The sequence below is a fragment of the Buteo buteo genome, chromosome 10 (genome assembly GCF_964188355.1).
Source record: "Buteo buteo chromosome 10, bButBut1.hap1.1, whole genome shotgun sequence".
NCBI lineage: Eukaryota > Metazoa > Chordata > Aves > Accipitriformes > Accipitridae > Buteo > Buteo buteo.
The window spans coordinates 11,674,811-11,692,110 of NC_134180.1; the positions used below are offsets into that span (position 1 = coordinate 11,674,811).

At 43.5% G+C, this 17,300-nt stretch overlaps 1 protein-coding gene and 1 long non-coding RNA gene across 17 annotated transcripts; one reads left to right on the forward strand and one right to left on the reverse strand.

Moving 5' to 3' along the window:
• Positions 1–520: 520 nt before the first annotated feature.
• Positions 521–16,668, forward strand: LOC142035925 (uncharacterized). 16 transcript variants are annotated; one of them, XR_012651993.1, is made up of 7 exons: positions 521–3,232; positions 3,542–3,763; positions 3,936–4,028; positions 5,573–5,657; positions 8,055–9,598; positions 10,277–13,087; positions 15,153–16,667. XR_012651993.1 is itself a non-coding variant. In XM_075038638.1 (7 exons), the coding sequence occupies exon 7, from the start codon at positions 10,803–10,805 to the stop codon at positions 12,708–12,710; it is 1,908 nt and encodes a 635-aa protein (XP_074894739.1). In that variant the 5' UTR covers positions 521–3,232; positions 3,542–3,763; positions 3,936–4,028; positions 5,573–5,657; positions 8,055–9,340; positions 9,425–9,598; positions 10,277–10,802; the 3' UTR covers positions 12,711–16,668. The 16 variants fall into 16 exon arrangements, 13 of the variants coding, with proteins under 13 accessions (XP_074894739.1, XP_074894738.1, XP_074894743.1 ...); XR_012651995.1 differs by lacking the exon at positions 5,573–5,657 and having other exon boundaries at positions 8,840–9,598; positions 10,277–10,774; positions 12,940–13,087; positions 15,153–16,662; XM_075038638.1 differs by having other exon boundaries at positions 8,055–9,340; positions 9,425–9,598; positions 10,277–16,668.
• On the reverse strand, positions 5,949–17,298 carry LOC142035931 (uncharacterized). Its single transcript, XR_012652004.1, has 3 exons — positions 16,714–17,298; positions 10,141–10,193; positions 5,949–6,040 (listed from the first exon to the last, which is right to left on the reverse strand). It is a non-coding gene; the product is annotated as an uncharacterized LOC142035931 (long non-coding RNA).
• Between the last annotated feature and the right edge of the window lie 2 nt (positions 17,299–17,300).

The following is a 17,300-nucleotide window of genomic DNA, read 5'->3' on the forward strand; positions in this document are numbered from 1 at the left end:
TGTTTGTCACGGTTTGTGCAAATTCCTTGCAGCCAAATTCAGCCAAGCTCTCTGGGGCATTTGAAATCAATAGCTGGGAATGACTTTCAACAGGAAACACACTTTGCTTGCAGAGAACTTCATCAGGATGCTGTGTGATACACTCCTGTTCCAAAAGGGGGAATCAAAAACCCCAAACCCCTGCCAAATAGCAATTGCAAACTTACCTCTGCAGCCACAAAGCTCTCTAAAGCCACAGAAGTGGGGTGGTGTAAAGAGTGGCTTACTAGTGGAGCCTGAAATGCAGAACCAGTTCTCTGCATGCTTTGTGCTTTTATTTTAAGGAGTAAACCCTCTCTCAATTTTACATGTGTTCTGCTTGGGTCAAACAGGAAAATCACCAGGGCTTTTCAGAGAAGCAGATGCTGCTACTTCATGGTCTTTGCTCAGGAGATACAGCCATGCAAGGGCATGTGCTTGTGTAAGGTTAGCTGTTACATTACTCTTGTCACCCTAACATTCCTGTCAAGTGTGTACTAGTAATGATTTTCTCCAGAGTAGAGAAGGCCATGTAAAAAACTACCCAGCCACAACAGTTTGGCAAATCTCAACAAATTTACCCCAGTCACAAGCACAGAGAAGTATTGCCTTGAAAGGGGGCAGTTAATCTGTAGATAAACACAAGCCCCTTGTGAATTCTCATTTTGTTTCTGAAGCAGAGAGGTCCAGAACAAATCCCCAGTCAGTTTGTATGTGTCCAGCTGATGTCCCCGACAAAGAGCTAACTGTTCCTGGTGGAGTAGCCTGAGGCTAGAGAACAATCATCAGTGTTTTTCCGAGATGTTGTTTTCCAACACTTGTTTTTCACATATACATGGGGAGAACATGTCAGCAGTTGGAAGAGGCAGTAGGGCAGGCATGAGGACATGTATTCTGTACATAAGTATATACATACCCAAACTATATATAATTAGGAGGATGGGGAAGGGATTATGATGGAAGCTGACACACAGTCTCACTAGTACTGCCAAACAGGGGAAAATCTGAGTACACTAACTCTGTACCCCTTGCCCTTTACACAGGAAAATAATGTGTAAGAACTGGTTTAGCACCTTGAGGTCCGAGTAGTTTGCAGAACATACGACAGGGAAGTTCAACAGCATATGTATACTGCTCGTTTGCCTCCCTGTCTCTCCTGCATGGGGAAAAGCAAAATCGGGCAGTAATGAAGGCTCATACAGCTTATATAAATACCATATACTATATCTCTAATGCAAAGAGTTGCTGCTGACAGAGGAGCCCTAAATGTACTAATTAAACAGGCAGTATTTAAGTCTCAAAGGTAGCCTATGAGACCTCTGTTTAATGTCATACATATTTGTCTGGGACTTGGCTGGTATTTTCTAGAATAGCTGACAAAGCAATGTTTTTCTGCACTGTTGCCTTAAACTCAAGGAGTAGAGATGAGGGCACAACCACATAAAAGCATGCAATTTGTAGCTTAACTTTACTATTTTCAGCAGGCACTTCTGTGCAGAACACTGTAATGAACTGGTACTTAAGTAATGGCTTTTCAGGCTAGCAGCTTCTCTTGGGTAAGTATAAGGACAAGCCTGTGGTGTCATCACTTGTGATTTCCATTTTTCCTCTCTATAGACCTTATCTATAACAAGCCCAGACGAGACCTTAACCAACAGGCTATATAGCAAAAATGCTTACATATGCCTGCTCTGTGGCAACATTACAATAGCTGCTGTCAAATTCATGGAAGTGTGTTGTAAGTTGCCTTTATCCCTAGAGGCAAGCACAGACTACTTACACAAAAAAGATTAATCTTTTCCACTGACCAAATTGTGTCAGGATTGGAGAAGCCTGGGAAAAAATGTTTTGTTACAGTATGGTTAATGATAACTTAGAGTCATGTTCTTGTAACTGATGAGTCTGTAGTGTAATATGAAAAAATTGCATGCGAGGGACAGAGAGGGATGCAGGTGTCTCCAGTCTGGCCGCTCACTTGTTCTGACAAGTGGTCTCAACCCAAATGCTCCAGGCAGTTTTGCATTTCTGCCTAAACCTGTCGGAGCATCAGTTAGCCTTGTGTTTGATAATGATGTTGATTTAAAAGAACTGAGACTCTTCACATACAAATGGCATTTGCTTTTGCAAACAGACACTTATTAGATGATGCAGAAGCCCTTACTTCACAACAAAGAAGTTGAGCATGTGATGTTACTGTAGCTACTGTAAATAATAGTCCAGGGCAGCAGAAGTGGCTTTATATGTTGTTAGAGGAACTGTGGTTTTCTGCAAATTCATCTCCCAAAAGAAGCCTCTTATGTCCTTGTTCTAAAGAAAGAGAAAGCCTTCTAGCTAATTCCATTTTATATCTCATTCTCACTTCCAGCAAGGAAATGAAGAAGCGTAAGTATACTGTCTTCTAAAGAAGCAGTTCAATGCACTATAGCACTGTTCCAGGGAGATTCCATATTATCCTTTGCAAATTGCAGAAATGAAATCTCTGCCATAACTCTAATGAGATGGTATTTAGACCTTATGCTCTAACCTATGCATTTTATGTCAGCTCACCAATTTGTTACCATTGGATTGGCCTTCAGCCAAAAATAATTTGCTTTCTGGAAATGCATATGTGGATTTTGTCTGTCTGCTTTTTGCCTGGTTCCAGCCAATTTGTTGGAAATGACACATGGAACTATTGCATCTGCCTGCTACCTTGAACAGCTGACTCAATGACAGCATTACCTAAAATCTTGCTAAATGAGTGACTCCGTGCTCAATTCATCAGAGATTGCATGGAATTGACTGCTCTTGACCAAATAAAAAGCTTCCTACATCCAACACCACTCCAGAGCACTCTTGACTCGGCATTTTCCAAGATTTCTCTGCTGAAGGTCACATTTTGCAATCATTCTAGCTTTGGCGAATTAATCCTAAATCAATCTTTCCTGCCAGCTGCCATGAAAAACTTTCCTAAACCTTCCTGCCCAGAGAGAGACTGGAAAGTTTCTCAGCTTTATATACTGCTTTATTCACTTGGCTTCTGTTTAGGGATCTAGCTGAACCTCACAAGCAATTGTCTCAGTAAACTTATTTAGCCAGCACTAATACTTATCTAAATCCACAGGAAACTTGCATTCTTCTTTGAGTGCTGGAAGGAGAGGAATTGAATTCATCTTCCCCTACAAATTCATCCGCTATTGACAGATTCTTCTCAGAAACAAGAACATGAAACAAGGTCATTATTTATCTTCAAGATAAGAACATCCCATTCAGGGAAACAGGATTAAGGTCACATAGGTAACAGTGTTTGCTAGAAAAAAAGCCTTGACACAAATCTATTGTATTGCTATTTTTGCTTTTTTAACTGGTATTTAACAATGACTTAAGCTATAGTCTAAGGTGAGAGAGAATACACCTTCTTTGCAAAAAGCTCTGAAGAGGAAAGAGCCAGGCATCAATCATCTGAGAACTTTACTCAGAGAGAGGGCTCAAAAAAAACAACCTTAAGGAGAACGGACATTTACTAATTGTTTCTTATCAATAGGAAAGTCCAGTATTTGAAGTCACCAACAATCCATACCACAAATAATGCTCTCAAGCAATATGAAGAAAGTAAATAGCAACCACAGTGGCAGCCCAAGGCCTTCTGCATCTCACCTGCTAGACAGGCTGCTCCTCTGCCCAGGACCTGTGTTAAGGTCCTGACTCTGATGAAGGCTTATTTTGGGATGATGAGAACAGCCCCAATAGTCTGAAAAGGACCCAGGTATGTGGAAATTGCCCTAGAGAGGCCGGGGTTTCCCTATGGAGTCTCAGTGACCTAAAAACATGTCCAGAAATGATGGAAACAGGCCCAGCACATAAGGACTAGTATCTTAGAAAAATGTTAGAGAAAATGGTGTCCTAAAATAATCATATTTTCCACTTTCTCCAAAAAGACAGGGAGAGAGAACTGAAAAAATGATGAGCTTCTTGCTAGGAGTGTCTCTGTTGTGATAGTTCTTCAGCAGTACAAGTCGAGGACCACTGGGGTACGTATTGGGTAATGCGAAGCAGAATGAGGAATCCATTACAAAGCCCTTGCAATCTAATCATGAATGTATTTATTGGCACACAGGAATTAGTGATGCATGGCTGTAGGAAAGTGTTCTCTTTCTGGCCTGTAGATCCAGCTAACCACATAAGCACAAATCAATCAGTTATCCTAGCTGAGAGTTTGTTTCCTAAGCTTCTCCCTGATCTTAGTTGCATGAGTACGGATCATATCAGAACTTCTCCCATCTTCTAACAGTGGTGATTTTGGTAGTGGGTGTGGGGTTTTAGTGGGCATTTTTGTTACTTAGATTATGCAAGTAAGGCCTCCAGAGATGGATTCTTTAAGAACCTGGTCTCTCTTTCTCTCCTTCTCAAGAGCCAATGCTGCATTCTGCAGCAGATGGCACTGTTGTTTGCGCTCAGAGGTGAGTTTTACAAAAGTCCCCCAAACTCTCTTGGTTGCCAGTGGTCACTTCAGCTCACTAATGGATCCAGTGTACTGTGACAGTTCTTTGTATTTCTAAAGCTTTACGTTTGAATATACTCTAGTATCTATTAGTGAACTGTTACTGGGAAGATTAAACATTTAAGCACCTTAACATCTCGGTATGTTAAACATCTTTATGCAGCAGACACACCAGTCTGAATGTCTGTGTTAGGACAGTTGAGAAAATCCTAAATTAGGAAAATGCTCCAGGTTATGCTCAATTCTAGAAGAGTTAAACTGGCAACCTTCCAGGTAGTATCAATATCCAACTTCACAGTTTAAAATTCAAATTTAAAATCAGAGAGGTCAGTATTTCTTTTGATTTTTGGACCTTTAGATTTAGAGCAGAGAAAATGAGGTAGATGCTCTGCATATAATGACATCATGTCAGCTTCTCAGATGATGTACTTCTGAATACCAGCCAGCCGAGATGGTATTTAACAAAATTTTATCACTTTCACACATGTTGTCTTTTTGAATTTCTGCCATCATTTAGGCTTGGGTACTTCATATTTGTTCTGAAAACAGGTTTCGGTCTGTCTTAAAAGAATATTATATCTGGATACATTTATTTATTGCAGAGAGAAAGAGAAGCAAAACTGTAGTTTAATTATGCCCAACCAGAACTGCACTCATGGTAGCTTGAAAAATGGGGAACATCCAGATGTCAAAACTGTGTATAGGTATAGAGAAGTGTAATTTGGGGAATGTAAAGGACAGGGGTGGTAAATTGTAGCCAGTGTAGAAAATGTTGGAAGTGTTAACACAGCAACAGCAAAAAAGTCTGGAGGACGCTTGCAGGGCCTTTGGCTTCAGTAGTTAACCTACCTCAGCAAATCAGTTATTTGAATAATGGAGTTCTTAATAGATATGTGAATCCACTATGTTGGCACATGGCAATAAAAAAGTGTTTATAACTTCCCTATTTGAAATTACCTTATGGAGTTATTTAGATAAGCTTTTGACATTCATGTTAATTTCTTTTCCGTGTAGAAAAATTGCTTAAATTTATAAAATGGTATTTTTATTTCTATACTTGTTTTTGAAAAATAGCAGCTGATTTTTGTTGCTGTTTTCACTCGTGTCCTAATATCCCCTGAGCTTTGGCACTAATGACACTTCACTGCTTATTTCAGTGGTAAGTGAGAAGATGCTTTTCCGGTCACTGCACAGCATGCTGCAGCTGCAGTCAGCCTAAACTCTTCTTCTGCCTTGCCCAAAATTTACAATGCAGATTTTGGAACTTGAATGTGAGTTCATGTATTCAGATTCTCCTGAATATAAATTCTCACAGCCATTTAAGCTTCCTAAATGTGGGTTTGTTGTTTTTTTTCCATCGGAAGGATGTATTTGGCATTAAACATGCACTTGAAATTAGTATAAAGGAGAGGAAGTATTTTAAACAGCAACAGTAAACTCGTTTCTTCTTTCTCTCATCCTTAAGACTCTGAACTCACATATCATTGGCACTGCTGATTGCATGTGGTATGCTGGGACGTGCAGGTATTCATTTGCTGATGACTGTAGGAGGAATGAAGAGAGTTAGTAATTATCTACTGTATTATGCAGTACTGCTGAACTGGACCTATGCTGTCCTTCAAACCTCTGTGGAATAACTTGTGGATTGGTTTTGACTAAAGCACAGTTCTTTTTCCTTTTGGTAATTACAAAGGGTCTTATCAGTGTAAATATCAGTCTTAGAATCTTTACCATCATTTTCTTAATTGCATTCCTTCCAATGGTAAGCAAAGACTGCCCTGAAACACAAAACCCTCACCCAAGGACAGGGGGAGAGGGACAGTGGCAATGAGGGGAGTCAGAAACAGCGATCAGGGCTTTGAAGGATGTGGGAAGACAGTCCCAACCCTGAACCAGCACTGAACTGGGGAGGTGATGGGCTGGGGCAACTCTAAAATTTGTCAAAATACGTCTAAACTACTGTAAGATTTTACCCCCCTCTAGGCAGCTCTAAACCACTGTATACCTCTTCTAAATTGCTCTAAAAGTCCTTTAATCAGCTCTAAAGAGCTGTAAGGACCTCTGTATTGCTGCAGTGAGGCAATTGCCTCAAACCAGATTTAATTTACACAACTCTAAGTGGTCTTTTATCCACTCTAAAACTCTTCTAATCAGCTCTAAACTGCCATTAAATGGCTCTAAACGTCTCTAACAATTTATTACCACCTTTAAAATACCTTAAACTTCCTGTAAACAGCTCTAAAGATCTGAAAAATAACTCCAGATTTCTCCAGAACTACTCAAAAGCACACTAAGCAGTTCTGAGGAGCTGTAATATCCCTTTAAAGAGTGCTAGGGTCCTCTAAACTGCACTAACAGCTTTCTAAACCTCTAAGCAGCTTTCAGATTCAGCTGATCTTATCTAGAACTCCTCTATATTGATCTGAAGATCCCTGAATTTCCTTTGGGCCTCTTAAACTCCTCTAAGGACCTCTAAAACTCATTGAATATGTTCTGAGGTGCTCTCAACCCCTCTAAAATACCACCAGACAGCTACAAAACACCTCAGATGAGCTCTTAAAGAGCTATTATTACACCCCCTAAATAACACCTTTTAAAATAATTTAACTGATTCTAAAACACTCCAAGGTGCCACTAAACCAGTCTGGACTTCTTTAAACAGCCCCAGAACACCTCTAAAATGCACTATACTGCTCTACAATCCATCTAAACAGCTCTAAAACTCTTCTCATCAGCTATAAACAACAGTGAGAAGCTATAAATTCCTCTAAAACCTCCACTCTACCTCTCTGAAAATCCTCTAAACAACATTAACATCTAAAATTCCTCCACTCTACCTCTCTGAAAATCCTCTAAACAACATTAACATCTACAATTCCTCCACACTGCTTTAAGCAGCAGTAAAATGCTTCAGAATAGATCTCAAACACCTCTCAGTCTCCTTGCAACTGCTCTAGAAGAACTCCTTTCTGCAGTTCTGAAACTCTTGTTTAGAGAAATGGCACTGAAACTTCTTTGAAGTCCCCTAAAACTGCTCTGAACAGCACTAAGCAGCTCCACATCGCTCTAAATTGATCTAACTCCTCTACAACCCCTGTAAAGATTTCTAGGAGGCTCTGAAGTCCTGTCAAGTGTGCCAAAACTCCTGTAAAGCACTGTAAACAACTGTAAACTCCTTTACCTCTTCTAAAGCTCTTCTAAAAACCTCAGAGCACCTCTAAACTGACCTAAAGCTCCTCGATGTTGCTATAAGCAGCACTAATATCTCCAAATACATCTAAAATGCCTCTAAATCTCTACTGCGCAACTCTAAACTCCTCTTCATAGCTCTAACATTCCTCTGAAGAGCTCTAAAAGCTTTCTAGACCAATCTGTAACTACTACCAACTGTTCTAAGCAGCTCTAAACCACTTAAGTGACTGTAAAACTTGTCTCATATGCTGTCAACAGCACAAAGTAGCTCTAAAACTCTCTTAAAATACTCAGAAAATCTTCTGAACTTTCTCTAAATGGCTCTACAGAGCACTGAACTGTCTCTGAACCTCCCAAAATACAGTGTTCTTTTGGGGCCAGTACTACTTAACCTCTTCATTAATGACCTGAACAATGGAGCAAAGAGCACCCTCAGCAAATTTGCAGAGGGACCTTGACAGGCTGGAGAAATGGACTGACAGGAACCTCAGGAACTTCAACAAAGGGAAGTGCAATGTCCTGCAGCAGGGGAGGAATAAGCCCATGCACCAGTACAGACTGGGGGCCACCCAGCTGGAAAGCAACTTGGCTGAAGAGGACCTGGGGGTCCTGGTGGACAAGTGGAATGTGAGCCAGCAGTTTGCCCCGGCAGCATCCTGCATTAGGAGGAGAGTTGCCAGCAGGTCGAGGGAGGTCATCCTTCCCCTCTGCTCAGCACTTAGCACTGGTGAGGTGCATGTCCCCAGTAAAGGGAAGACATGGACTTCCTAAAGTGAGTCCAGTGAAGGGCCTCAAAGGTGATTGTGGGATTGGAGAATCTGTGTTACAAGGAGAGACCATGAGAGCTGGAACTGTTCAGCCTGGAAAAAGATAAATTACCCATAGGGATGGAAGAGCATAGAGAAGAGGGGATTTCTGGAAGAATGAGATGAGCATCAAAGAAAAGAAAAATACATGTGCTTTGTGAGAACTTGTTAATAAAGCCAAACCCCAGAGAAAGTGATCTTTGCATGTGAACAGCCCACAGTGAGCATATTTTAGAGTGGAGGAGGAATATCACAAACCCAAACTCCTGAGATTATTATGTGACTACATGAAAAATGTGCTCCCAGAGCACACAACAATGAGGGATTGTTCTCTCTACTGCAGGCACTGGATGCTCTCAAAACACGCTCTGATGGAAGACCTGAAAGTGCATGCTGAAGGCAGATTGTTTTATTGCACCTGTTTTATGGATGGGTGTAGAAAACCCAAATGATTTTCCCTAGGAAGCAAACCAAGCCCACAGGAGAGCTGCAAGCTGCAGGCATTGTGGCATATTCAAGAAAGACCTATTGATGTCTTTTTGGTGGTCAGTCCATATGCACTCTATATGGCCTTTCATAGCCTCTTTTCTTCTAAGTCTGTTCACTGTTAGCCACAAATCTGTGCAGGGCACTACCTTGTCTTAAGAGATGCTGGTGGTCTGCTGGCCAGACCTACTGGGAGAAGATTTGAATTCCGGACCAGCTGTGGTTCTGGTGGGACGGAGGAGGATTGTGCTGTGCACACCTGCCTTTCTGCCATGGGGCCCAGACTCTGCACTGCACGTGGTACACATCTGGTAAAACCACATGTCGGAGAAGAAAACAGGAGCCGCATGGGCTGCACGTGAGAACCAGTTTTAGCCCCTCATGAGCCATTGTTTTCTGCTCACTTGTCATAGCCTGACCTCCATTTGCCTTTCTCACACAGCAACATGAATCCTCCCAGCTCCCCACGCCGTGTGTCCCAGAGCCAGGGCATTGCACTGGTGTTGGGAGTGCTTCCAGCACCACAGTGGACCAAGAAATGGGCAGGAGATGAGGCAATGGGCAGCCAAAGCCTTTCATGGTTGAAGTCCTCATGGTGTTCTGCAGCACCCACAAGGTGAGCTGCACCCAGGTCGTGGTGGTGTACATAGTGGGGCCAAATTGAAGCAGGTCTTCCCCTTAACTTCTAATTTCTGTGCATCTTGTGGCTTTTGGCTTATGGCATGGTTTTTCTATCCATACATTATATGTTTATGTTATTGGTTTGGGTTTCTCTTATCCAAACAGTGATGATTTGTAAAAGACCTGCAAATTAGAGGTGCTGAGTAACAGGAGGTCCCCACCACAGCATGCATCCATCAGATATAATTATTATCTGCAGAGCTTGCAGCTAGATAACCATGGCAAGGAACAGAAGAGCTAAATACGACCTCTACTTTACAAAGGGGGGCTAAGGAACAGAGATCAATGGCTGGCTCATTTCTTCAGTGCCACAACTTTTAAATTTGATCCCGAGTACAGATTTGAGACCCTGAGGGTGAAAAGTGCACATTTGTCACTTAAAATAAATGCAGAGATGTGAGATGAGTTGGAACAATGCTGAATTTTTGGGGCATATGGGATTTTGGTTTATGATAATGATAGTACTTTGATGCTTACCCTTAAATTACTGAGCTGTAGTTCTAGGTTTCATCTCCAGCTGCACCTTTTGTCTGGGAACAGAGAAAAGATGAAATTTGACTCATTTGTTTGGGGAAAAAAATAATCTTTTCATCAGAGATGCTCTTTATTGCAGTTCCGAGGCTGTCGGGGGATGCAACGGGTCTGCAGAATGCCCGACAGTTCGAGAACAGCGCAACCTTGAGCAGCTTGTAGTGTATCCTTGAAAGTCTGGAAAGATCCGAGAAGAGCGGTACAAAAACAAGATAGTGATAAGAACTGTCCTGATGAACTCACCAATCATGAATTGTTAGTTACTAACTAAACCAATCATATACTAACACATACTCTGAAGAAGGGATAAAAAGGTGTGTTAGAACAATAAAGTAGCCATTTTGTATGATCTATTACTTGTCGTGTCCGTCTCTACCGTGACAAATGGTGACCCCGATGCGTCTGAGCGAACAGATCATTTAACGACGATAAATCCAGCACTACCAAGAAGTATACCGGCGGCGACGAGAGCTGCGAAAGGGTATACTAGCGGCGAGAAGAGCTGCGGAGACGGTGCCCGGTGAAGCTGAGAGCAGTGGGAATCTGCCTGGTCCGGACCTGAGCCTAGACACCTAAAAAGGTGAGTCACCGGGGACCAAACTGTTAGAATGTGGCAGCAATTAACTAAGGAAGAGGAGACAATTTTGTCTACCTGGAAAGCCCTATTAAAAAGAAAAGGGGTTAAAACCCCAGAACAAAGCCTGAGAAGGATTTTATTATGGTGTAAGACGCAAGGCTTTCAAGCCACAACACTTACTGCGTTCAGTGTGGGTGCATGGCAATCAGTGGCCTTGAAAATGTTTGATGAGATCTCTAAAGGACAGAAAGAGCTGTGCGAGTTGGCTATCATATGGCGTTTATTAACTGAGACTCTGAAAGAATGGAAAGCAGAATGTGATGCGAAGGATCAGCAAAAGAAAGATGAGAAAACAGAAAATGTTAGCAAGGAAAAAGATTCTGATCAAGGAACAACTGCGGCTGATGCTGCAGTATCAGCAGTTGCAGGCAGAAAACCCCTCACAGGCAAAATCAGATCATACCCTTATCCACCTCCTCCTCCTCCGCCATTAAATACCTTACTGGGCGATGAGGGGCCCTCCTCACCTACTGGTGTAGCAGCGGAAGGGGTGACTCCATCAGCCCCCCCCGAGGATAAATATACGGCGAATCCGGCAAGTAACACCGAGCCGGAAGGTGAGAGCCAAAATGAAAGTGAGGCAGAAGACGAAGCTCTAATTGACGCTATGCGATCTCTGCATCTCGCAGACAAAACCATAACGAAAGAACCTCTGCCATGGACTCTCGCCCCATCCACAATAACTGTAGTCCCAAGATCCCCTGATCAATTTTGGGAGGGAGTTAAGAGATATGCTGCCGACACTGGCAACTGGGATCTAGTAGAACGCCTCAGCCCATGCTCTCTAACACCAGCATTTCTAAAGCCTGTAGATAAAGCAGCAGAGGCTCCTGCTAAGTTTCCTGTTTTCAAAGCTGCTGCAGGCACAAACCAGCACGATGAGCACAATCCAATCAGCTGGAAAGTAGTGCAGGATTTGCAGAATAAAGTACAAAAATTTGGAATCAATTCTCCTGAGGTGATGCAACTTATTCGAATAATCAGCACAGATCTGCTGTGTCCATATGACATTATGCATCTTGCACAAGTGCTGTTTCAGACCGTACAATTGCAAGTATTTCAATCTACTTGGAGGCAGATGGCACGCACAGCGGCACAGCATAATTTACGACTGCCACAGGGTGACCCAAGATTAGGCCTTGGAGAGGATGCTTTGCTTGGTGAAGGGCCGTTTAGTAACCCTCAGCTGCAGGCTACATGGCCTCCGATTGTTCTCGAACAGGCACAAAATATAGGGCTTATGGCATTAAAGCGAACCATGGAAATGGGAGCTCCGAAGCAAAAATACATCGCTATCCACCAAGGCCCCAGAGAACCCTTTTTACAGTTTGTAGAAAAAATATCTGCCGCACTGGAAAAACAGGTAGAAGATGAGGTCTTAAGACAAATACTGTGCAAACAGTTGGCAAAAGATAATGCTAATGAGGACTGTCAAAAGATAATACAGGCTTTACCAGGAGATCCTTCTGTTCCCGACATGGTGGCTGCATGTTCTAAGGTTGGGACAGTGGAACACACGGTGGCCGTCCTAGCCCATGCTATGAGAAATTCAGGAAAATGCTTTGGGTGTGGCAGTGAAGGGCACATCAAGGTAACTTGTCCACACAAAACTTCACCAGGTAAACAACCGGTGAACAACCCACCGGAGATTAATTGCAACAAATGCAGAAAATCAGGACATTTTGCAAAACAGTGTCGTTCCAAATTTCATGTTAATGGGCAGCCGCTACAGGGAAACCACAAAAAGAGTGCGAGAGTGCACGTGAGGACAACAAATCCTCTCCCGACAGCCGGCCAACTCCCCTCTGCGAACAATTGTCAGCTGCAACAGCTGGCTCAGCAGGGCTGGATGTATCCACCGCCGACACAGTCACTATAGTCACAAAAGACATCGTTAAGGTCCCTCTTAATGCAAGGGGTCCTATAGGACGAGGACTGAGTGCATTGCTACTGGGAAGATCAAGTAGCATGTTAAATGGACTAATTGTGCATGTAGGAGTTATTGATGCAGATTTTACAGGTCAAATTTGCACGATGGTTTCAACCCCCTGCCCACCAGTAACAATCCCAAAAGGTACTTGCATTGCTCAACTTATTCTTTTTTCAAGTTGCATTTTGAAAGCAGAACAGCGACTGCGATGCGATGGAGGCTTCGGCTCTGCGGGACCCCCTCAGCTCTGCTGGTCTCAGACTGTTTCATCATCCCGACCACATATGACGTGCACACTGTCGAATCACGGAAGATCTCCAACTACAGTAAGGCTTGCAGGGCTCCTGGATACCGGAGCCGATGTGACTATTATTGCCGATTATCTGTGGCCGTCCACCTGGCCAACAGAGGAGGCTGGTATGGGAATAGTGGGGCTGGGAGGATCTGCGCGAGCAAGGATGGCAGCCACACCAGTTCTGATTACCAATCCTGAGGGCCAGCAAGCAGTCATTAAACCATATGTGACGGCAGCTCCCCTCAATTTATGGGGGAGGGATTGCTTGTTGCAGTGGGGGGTGAGAATTACCACGGATTTTTAACGGGGGCCACTGTGCTGCAGGGTGTTAGACAACTCACGCTTGTTTTAACCTGGTTAACAAGTAACCCTGTGTGGGTGGATCAGTGGCCCCTACCAATTGAAAAATTAAAGGCCCTGCAAGAATTGGTAGCAGAACAACTAGCTGCCGGACACATTGAACCATCTCACAGTCCATGGAATACTCCAGTGTTTGTGATAAAAAAGACATCAGGAAAATGGCGATTTTTGCATGACCTGCGGCAAGTCAATGCTGTCATGGCCACGATGGGGGCTCTGCAACCAGGCATGCCTTCACCTGCCATGATCCCTCAAGACTGGGAAATCATTGTCATGGACTTAAGGATTGTTTTTTTACGATTCCATTAGCTTCCCAAGACAAAGAAAAATTTGCATTTTCTGTGCCTTCTATCAATCATGCAGAACCGGCAAAAAGATATCAATGGAGAGTTCTGCCGCAGGGCATGAAAAATTCACCAACAATTTGTCAACAGTTTGTAGCACAAGCTCAGTCACCTGTAAGGGAAAAATTCCCTACTAGTTATTGTTATCACTATATGGATGACATTCTGTTAGCACCAGACAACAAAGAGCAGTTGAATGACATGAAAAATTTGGCCACGAATTCGTTACAACAATATGGGTTAGTTATTGCCCCTGAAAAAGTGCAAAAAATAGAACCCTGGAAATATTTGGGAATGACAATTACAAGCAAGCAGGTTGTGCCCCAACCTGTGAAACTTAACCTTGCGGTTAAGACACTCAATGATGTACAGAAATTAATGGGATCCTTGAACTGGATCAGGCCCTATCTTGGACTGACCAATTCGCAGTTACAACCTCTATTGGACTTATTAAAAAATTCCAATGATCCAACAGAACCCAGGATCTTAAATAAGGAAGCGTTAAATGTAATTCACATGGTGGAACAATGTATATACAAGAAATTTATTTCTCGAATAGATCTGTCTCAATTGGTACAATTCTTTGTACTACTTGACAAAACTGTGCCATTTGGTGCTTTGGTGCAGTGGAATTCTGAGTGGGATGACCCATTACATATTTTAGAATGGATGTTTTTGTCATTCCGGCCACGAAAAACTGCTCCTGGCTTGTTTGAACTTATTGCTGATGTAATCATAAAAGCCATCATAAAAATCATAAAAGAAAACGATGTGTAGAACTAACAGGACATGATCCAGCTACGATCGTTTTACCTGTTCAAAATTGGTATTTTGAATGGTGTCTGGCAAAAAATTACGAGCTGCAAGCGGCTATGGTGGGTTTTCAAGGGCACATCTCATATCATCTACTGTCACACCCGCTACTGAAATTTGCTCGAGAAATACCATTTGGTCAGAAAAACTTAAGCCAGCCGGAACCTGTGAAAGGCCCTACTGTCTTCACAGATGGTTCTGGAAAAACAGGTAAAGCAGCAGTAGTATGGTATGAAAACAACAACTGGAACAGCAAAGTAGTATATCAAAATGGTTCTCCACAAGTAGTAGAGCTGCATGCACATGGCACATTGAAGCGGCAGCTTCAAAAACAAAAAGGGGGAATGATTGGGGAACCACCACAGGCATGTTTAGATAAAGCAGTTTATGTTCTTAACTTTCTCCAGTATAGGGATAATTCTTCCCTACGTCCTCTTTTTCAACACTTCTCTTCTTTCTTTTCAACACAGAATTTACAAAAGGGTATCAAAGTACATGTTAAAGATTTAATTACTGGTCAGTGGAGTGGACCATGTGAGCTATTAACCTGGGGGCGAGTTTATGCTTGTGTTTCCACAGATACAGGCCCACAATGGACTCCCGCTCGATTTGTACGACCATCATCATCTGGAACATCCCAGAGGGTGCGGCAATATGAATACCACCTCAACCAAAAACTAAGTGTAGGTCACCTTGGCCAATATAACAGGTCAAGATTCTCTGTGCATTGCAACTGCATCACAAAGCCCATGAACCAATAGACAGGATGGCTATGACTCATGCAGCGCGCCTGGCCAGCGAGTGCATGGATCATAGGTTGCAACTGAGGCGGATTTTGGCACCCGCTGGCCACATGTGCTGAAATCCGTTCCTCTCCAAATGTATAAATACCTGTATTTTCCAAAGAGCATTGGGCTGGTGTACAGCAAGGCCATCGTTGCCTCTGTGGGGATGCCCAAGCAAAGCTGGCACCTACCGATTGCTGGGCTGAGTTCGCGGAGCAAGATGGCACAAGAATGTACGGATGGTTCATCTTCCTCACAGTCCTCGGATGGACGTAGTCATGGATACCGCCGCCAACCAAAGTAAACATCTGGATGACCCTGGCTGACATGACCAGACAAAATTGCTTATACCTCAGTACAGCAACACCAAGCAATCCCTTTTTCACAGGTTTAATAGGGGGTTACACTGACATCAACAAAGTTTAAGAACTTATTGATGGAGACCCCTGTGCAGCAGGTCATGGACTCAATGGATGGGAATGCCTGGTTTCCACGGATCGGGCATTCACCCTCCTTGCCACCCCAGGAATCACAAATTCTGGGGTCCCTGAATACAGACTGCTGTAGTATTATCTGATTTACTGTTAGACGTTGATAGTGTTAGACATGCTATGCTACAAAATAGAGCTGCAATTGATTTCTTGCTTTTAGCACAAGGACACGGTTGTGATGAGTTTGAAGGGATGTGTTGTATGAATCTATCCGGTCACTCAGAATCCATTTTCAGTAGTATTCAACAATTAAAGAAGGGAGTCAGGAAGCTGACAGAAAGTGATGAATTAGATTGGCTAACAAAGATGTTCGAGGGTTGGGGATTGTCTGGATGGTTGATATCTCTGCTCAAGACTGTGGGCGTAGTTATCCTGGTTGTGATAACTGTGCTCCTAATGTTGCCCTGTCTTTTCAGCCTTCTGCAAAGGGCCCTGCAGGGGGCAGCCGGGACAATATTTTTAGCACAAATACAAAAAGGGGGAATTGTCGGGGGATGCAACGGGTCTGCGGAATGCCCGACAGTTCCAGAACAGCGCAACCTTGAGCAGCTTGTAGTGTATCCCTGAAAGTCTGGAAAGATCCGAGAAGAGCGGTACAAAAACAAGATAGTGATAAGAAGAACCCTCCTGATGAACTCACCAATCATGAATTGTTAGTTACTAACTAAACCAACCATATACTAACACATACTCTGAAGAAGGGGACAAAAAGGTGTGTTAGAACAATAAAGTAGCCATTTTGTATGATCTATTACTTGTCATGTCCGTCTCTGCCGCGACACCAGGCCTTCGCAAGCTTTTGACATGCCCTTTGGTGCTTGTTCTCTTTACGACAAGGCAGTGTGGGTTTGCTTCCTCACTTACCACGACGAGCCTTTTGAAATCCTTCTCGTTCAGTGGCACTGAACTGCAGATCATCTGTTTTTTCTTCCCATTGCACTGTGTGGTGGAGGCATCTCACTAGCAGACAGCTCCAGGAGAGCATTCGATGCTGCCGATCACAGCAGCAGCATGAACTTCTCTCCCTCGTGCAGCGCTGGAGCGCGTGGGTGGGCAACCTCAGGGGAGCTGAGCCCGCGTCGCTTCAGGCGAACGCGCTTCCACTTTGCAGCCAGGCTTCTCTCCTCATTTTCAGCCATCGACAGAAAGACATTCCCTTTTTTTCTCAGCAGTGACTCGTGCCTGGGCAGAAATCCCCGCCGAGAGTCGTGGAGCTGTTAACCACCCCCCCAAAGTCTCCCACCCTGACGCGCTGCAGTGCTGCCCTCCGACGGGGCCATGGTGGGGCCGTTCGTCCGGCAAAGCCCGCGGTGGAGGCCGGCCTCTCCTCAGCCGTGCAGCCGGCCCTCTTCTCTCCCCACCCTGCCCTTTGTTTCTTTTAAAGGCCTTATTTACTCACTTTCGGTTTTTAAAAGTTTGCAAACAGCGATTACTAACCCAACCAAGCCTCA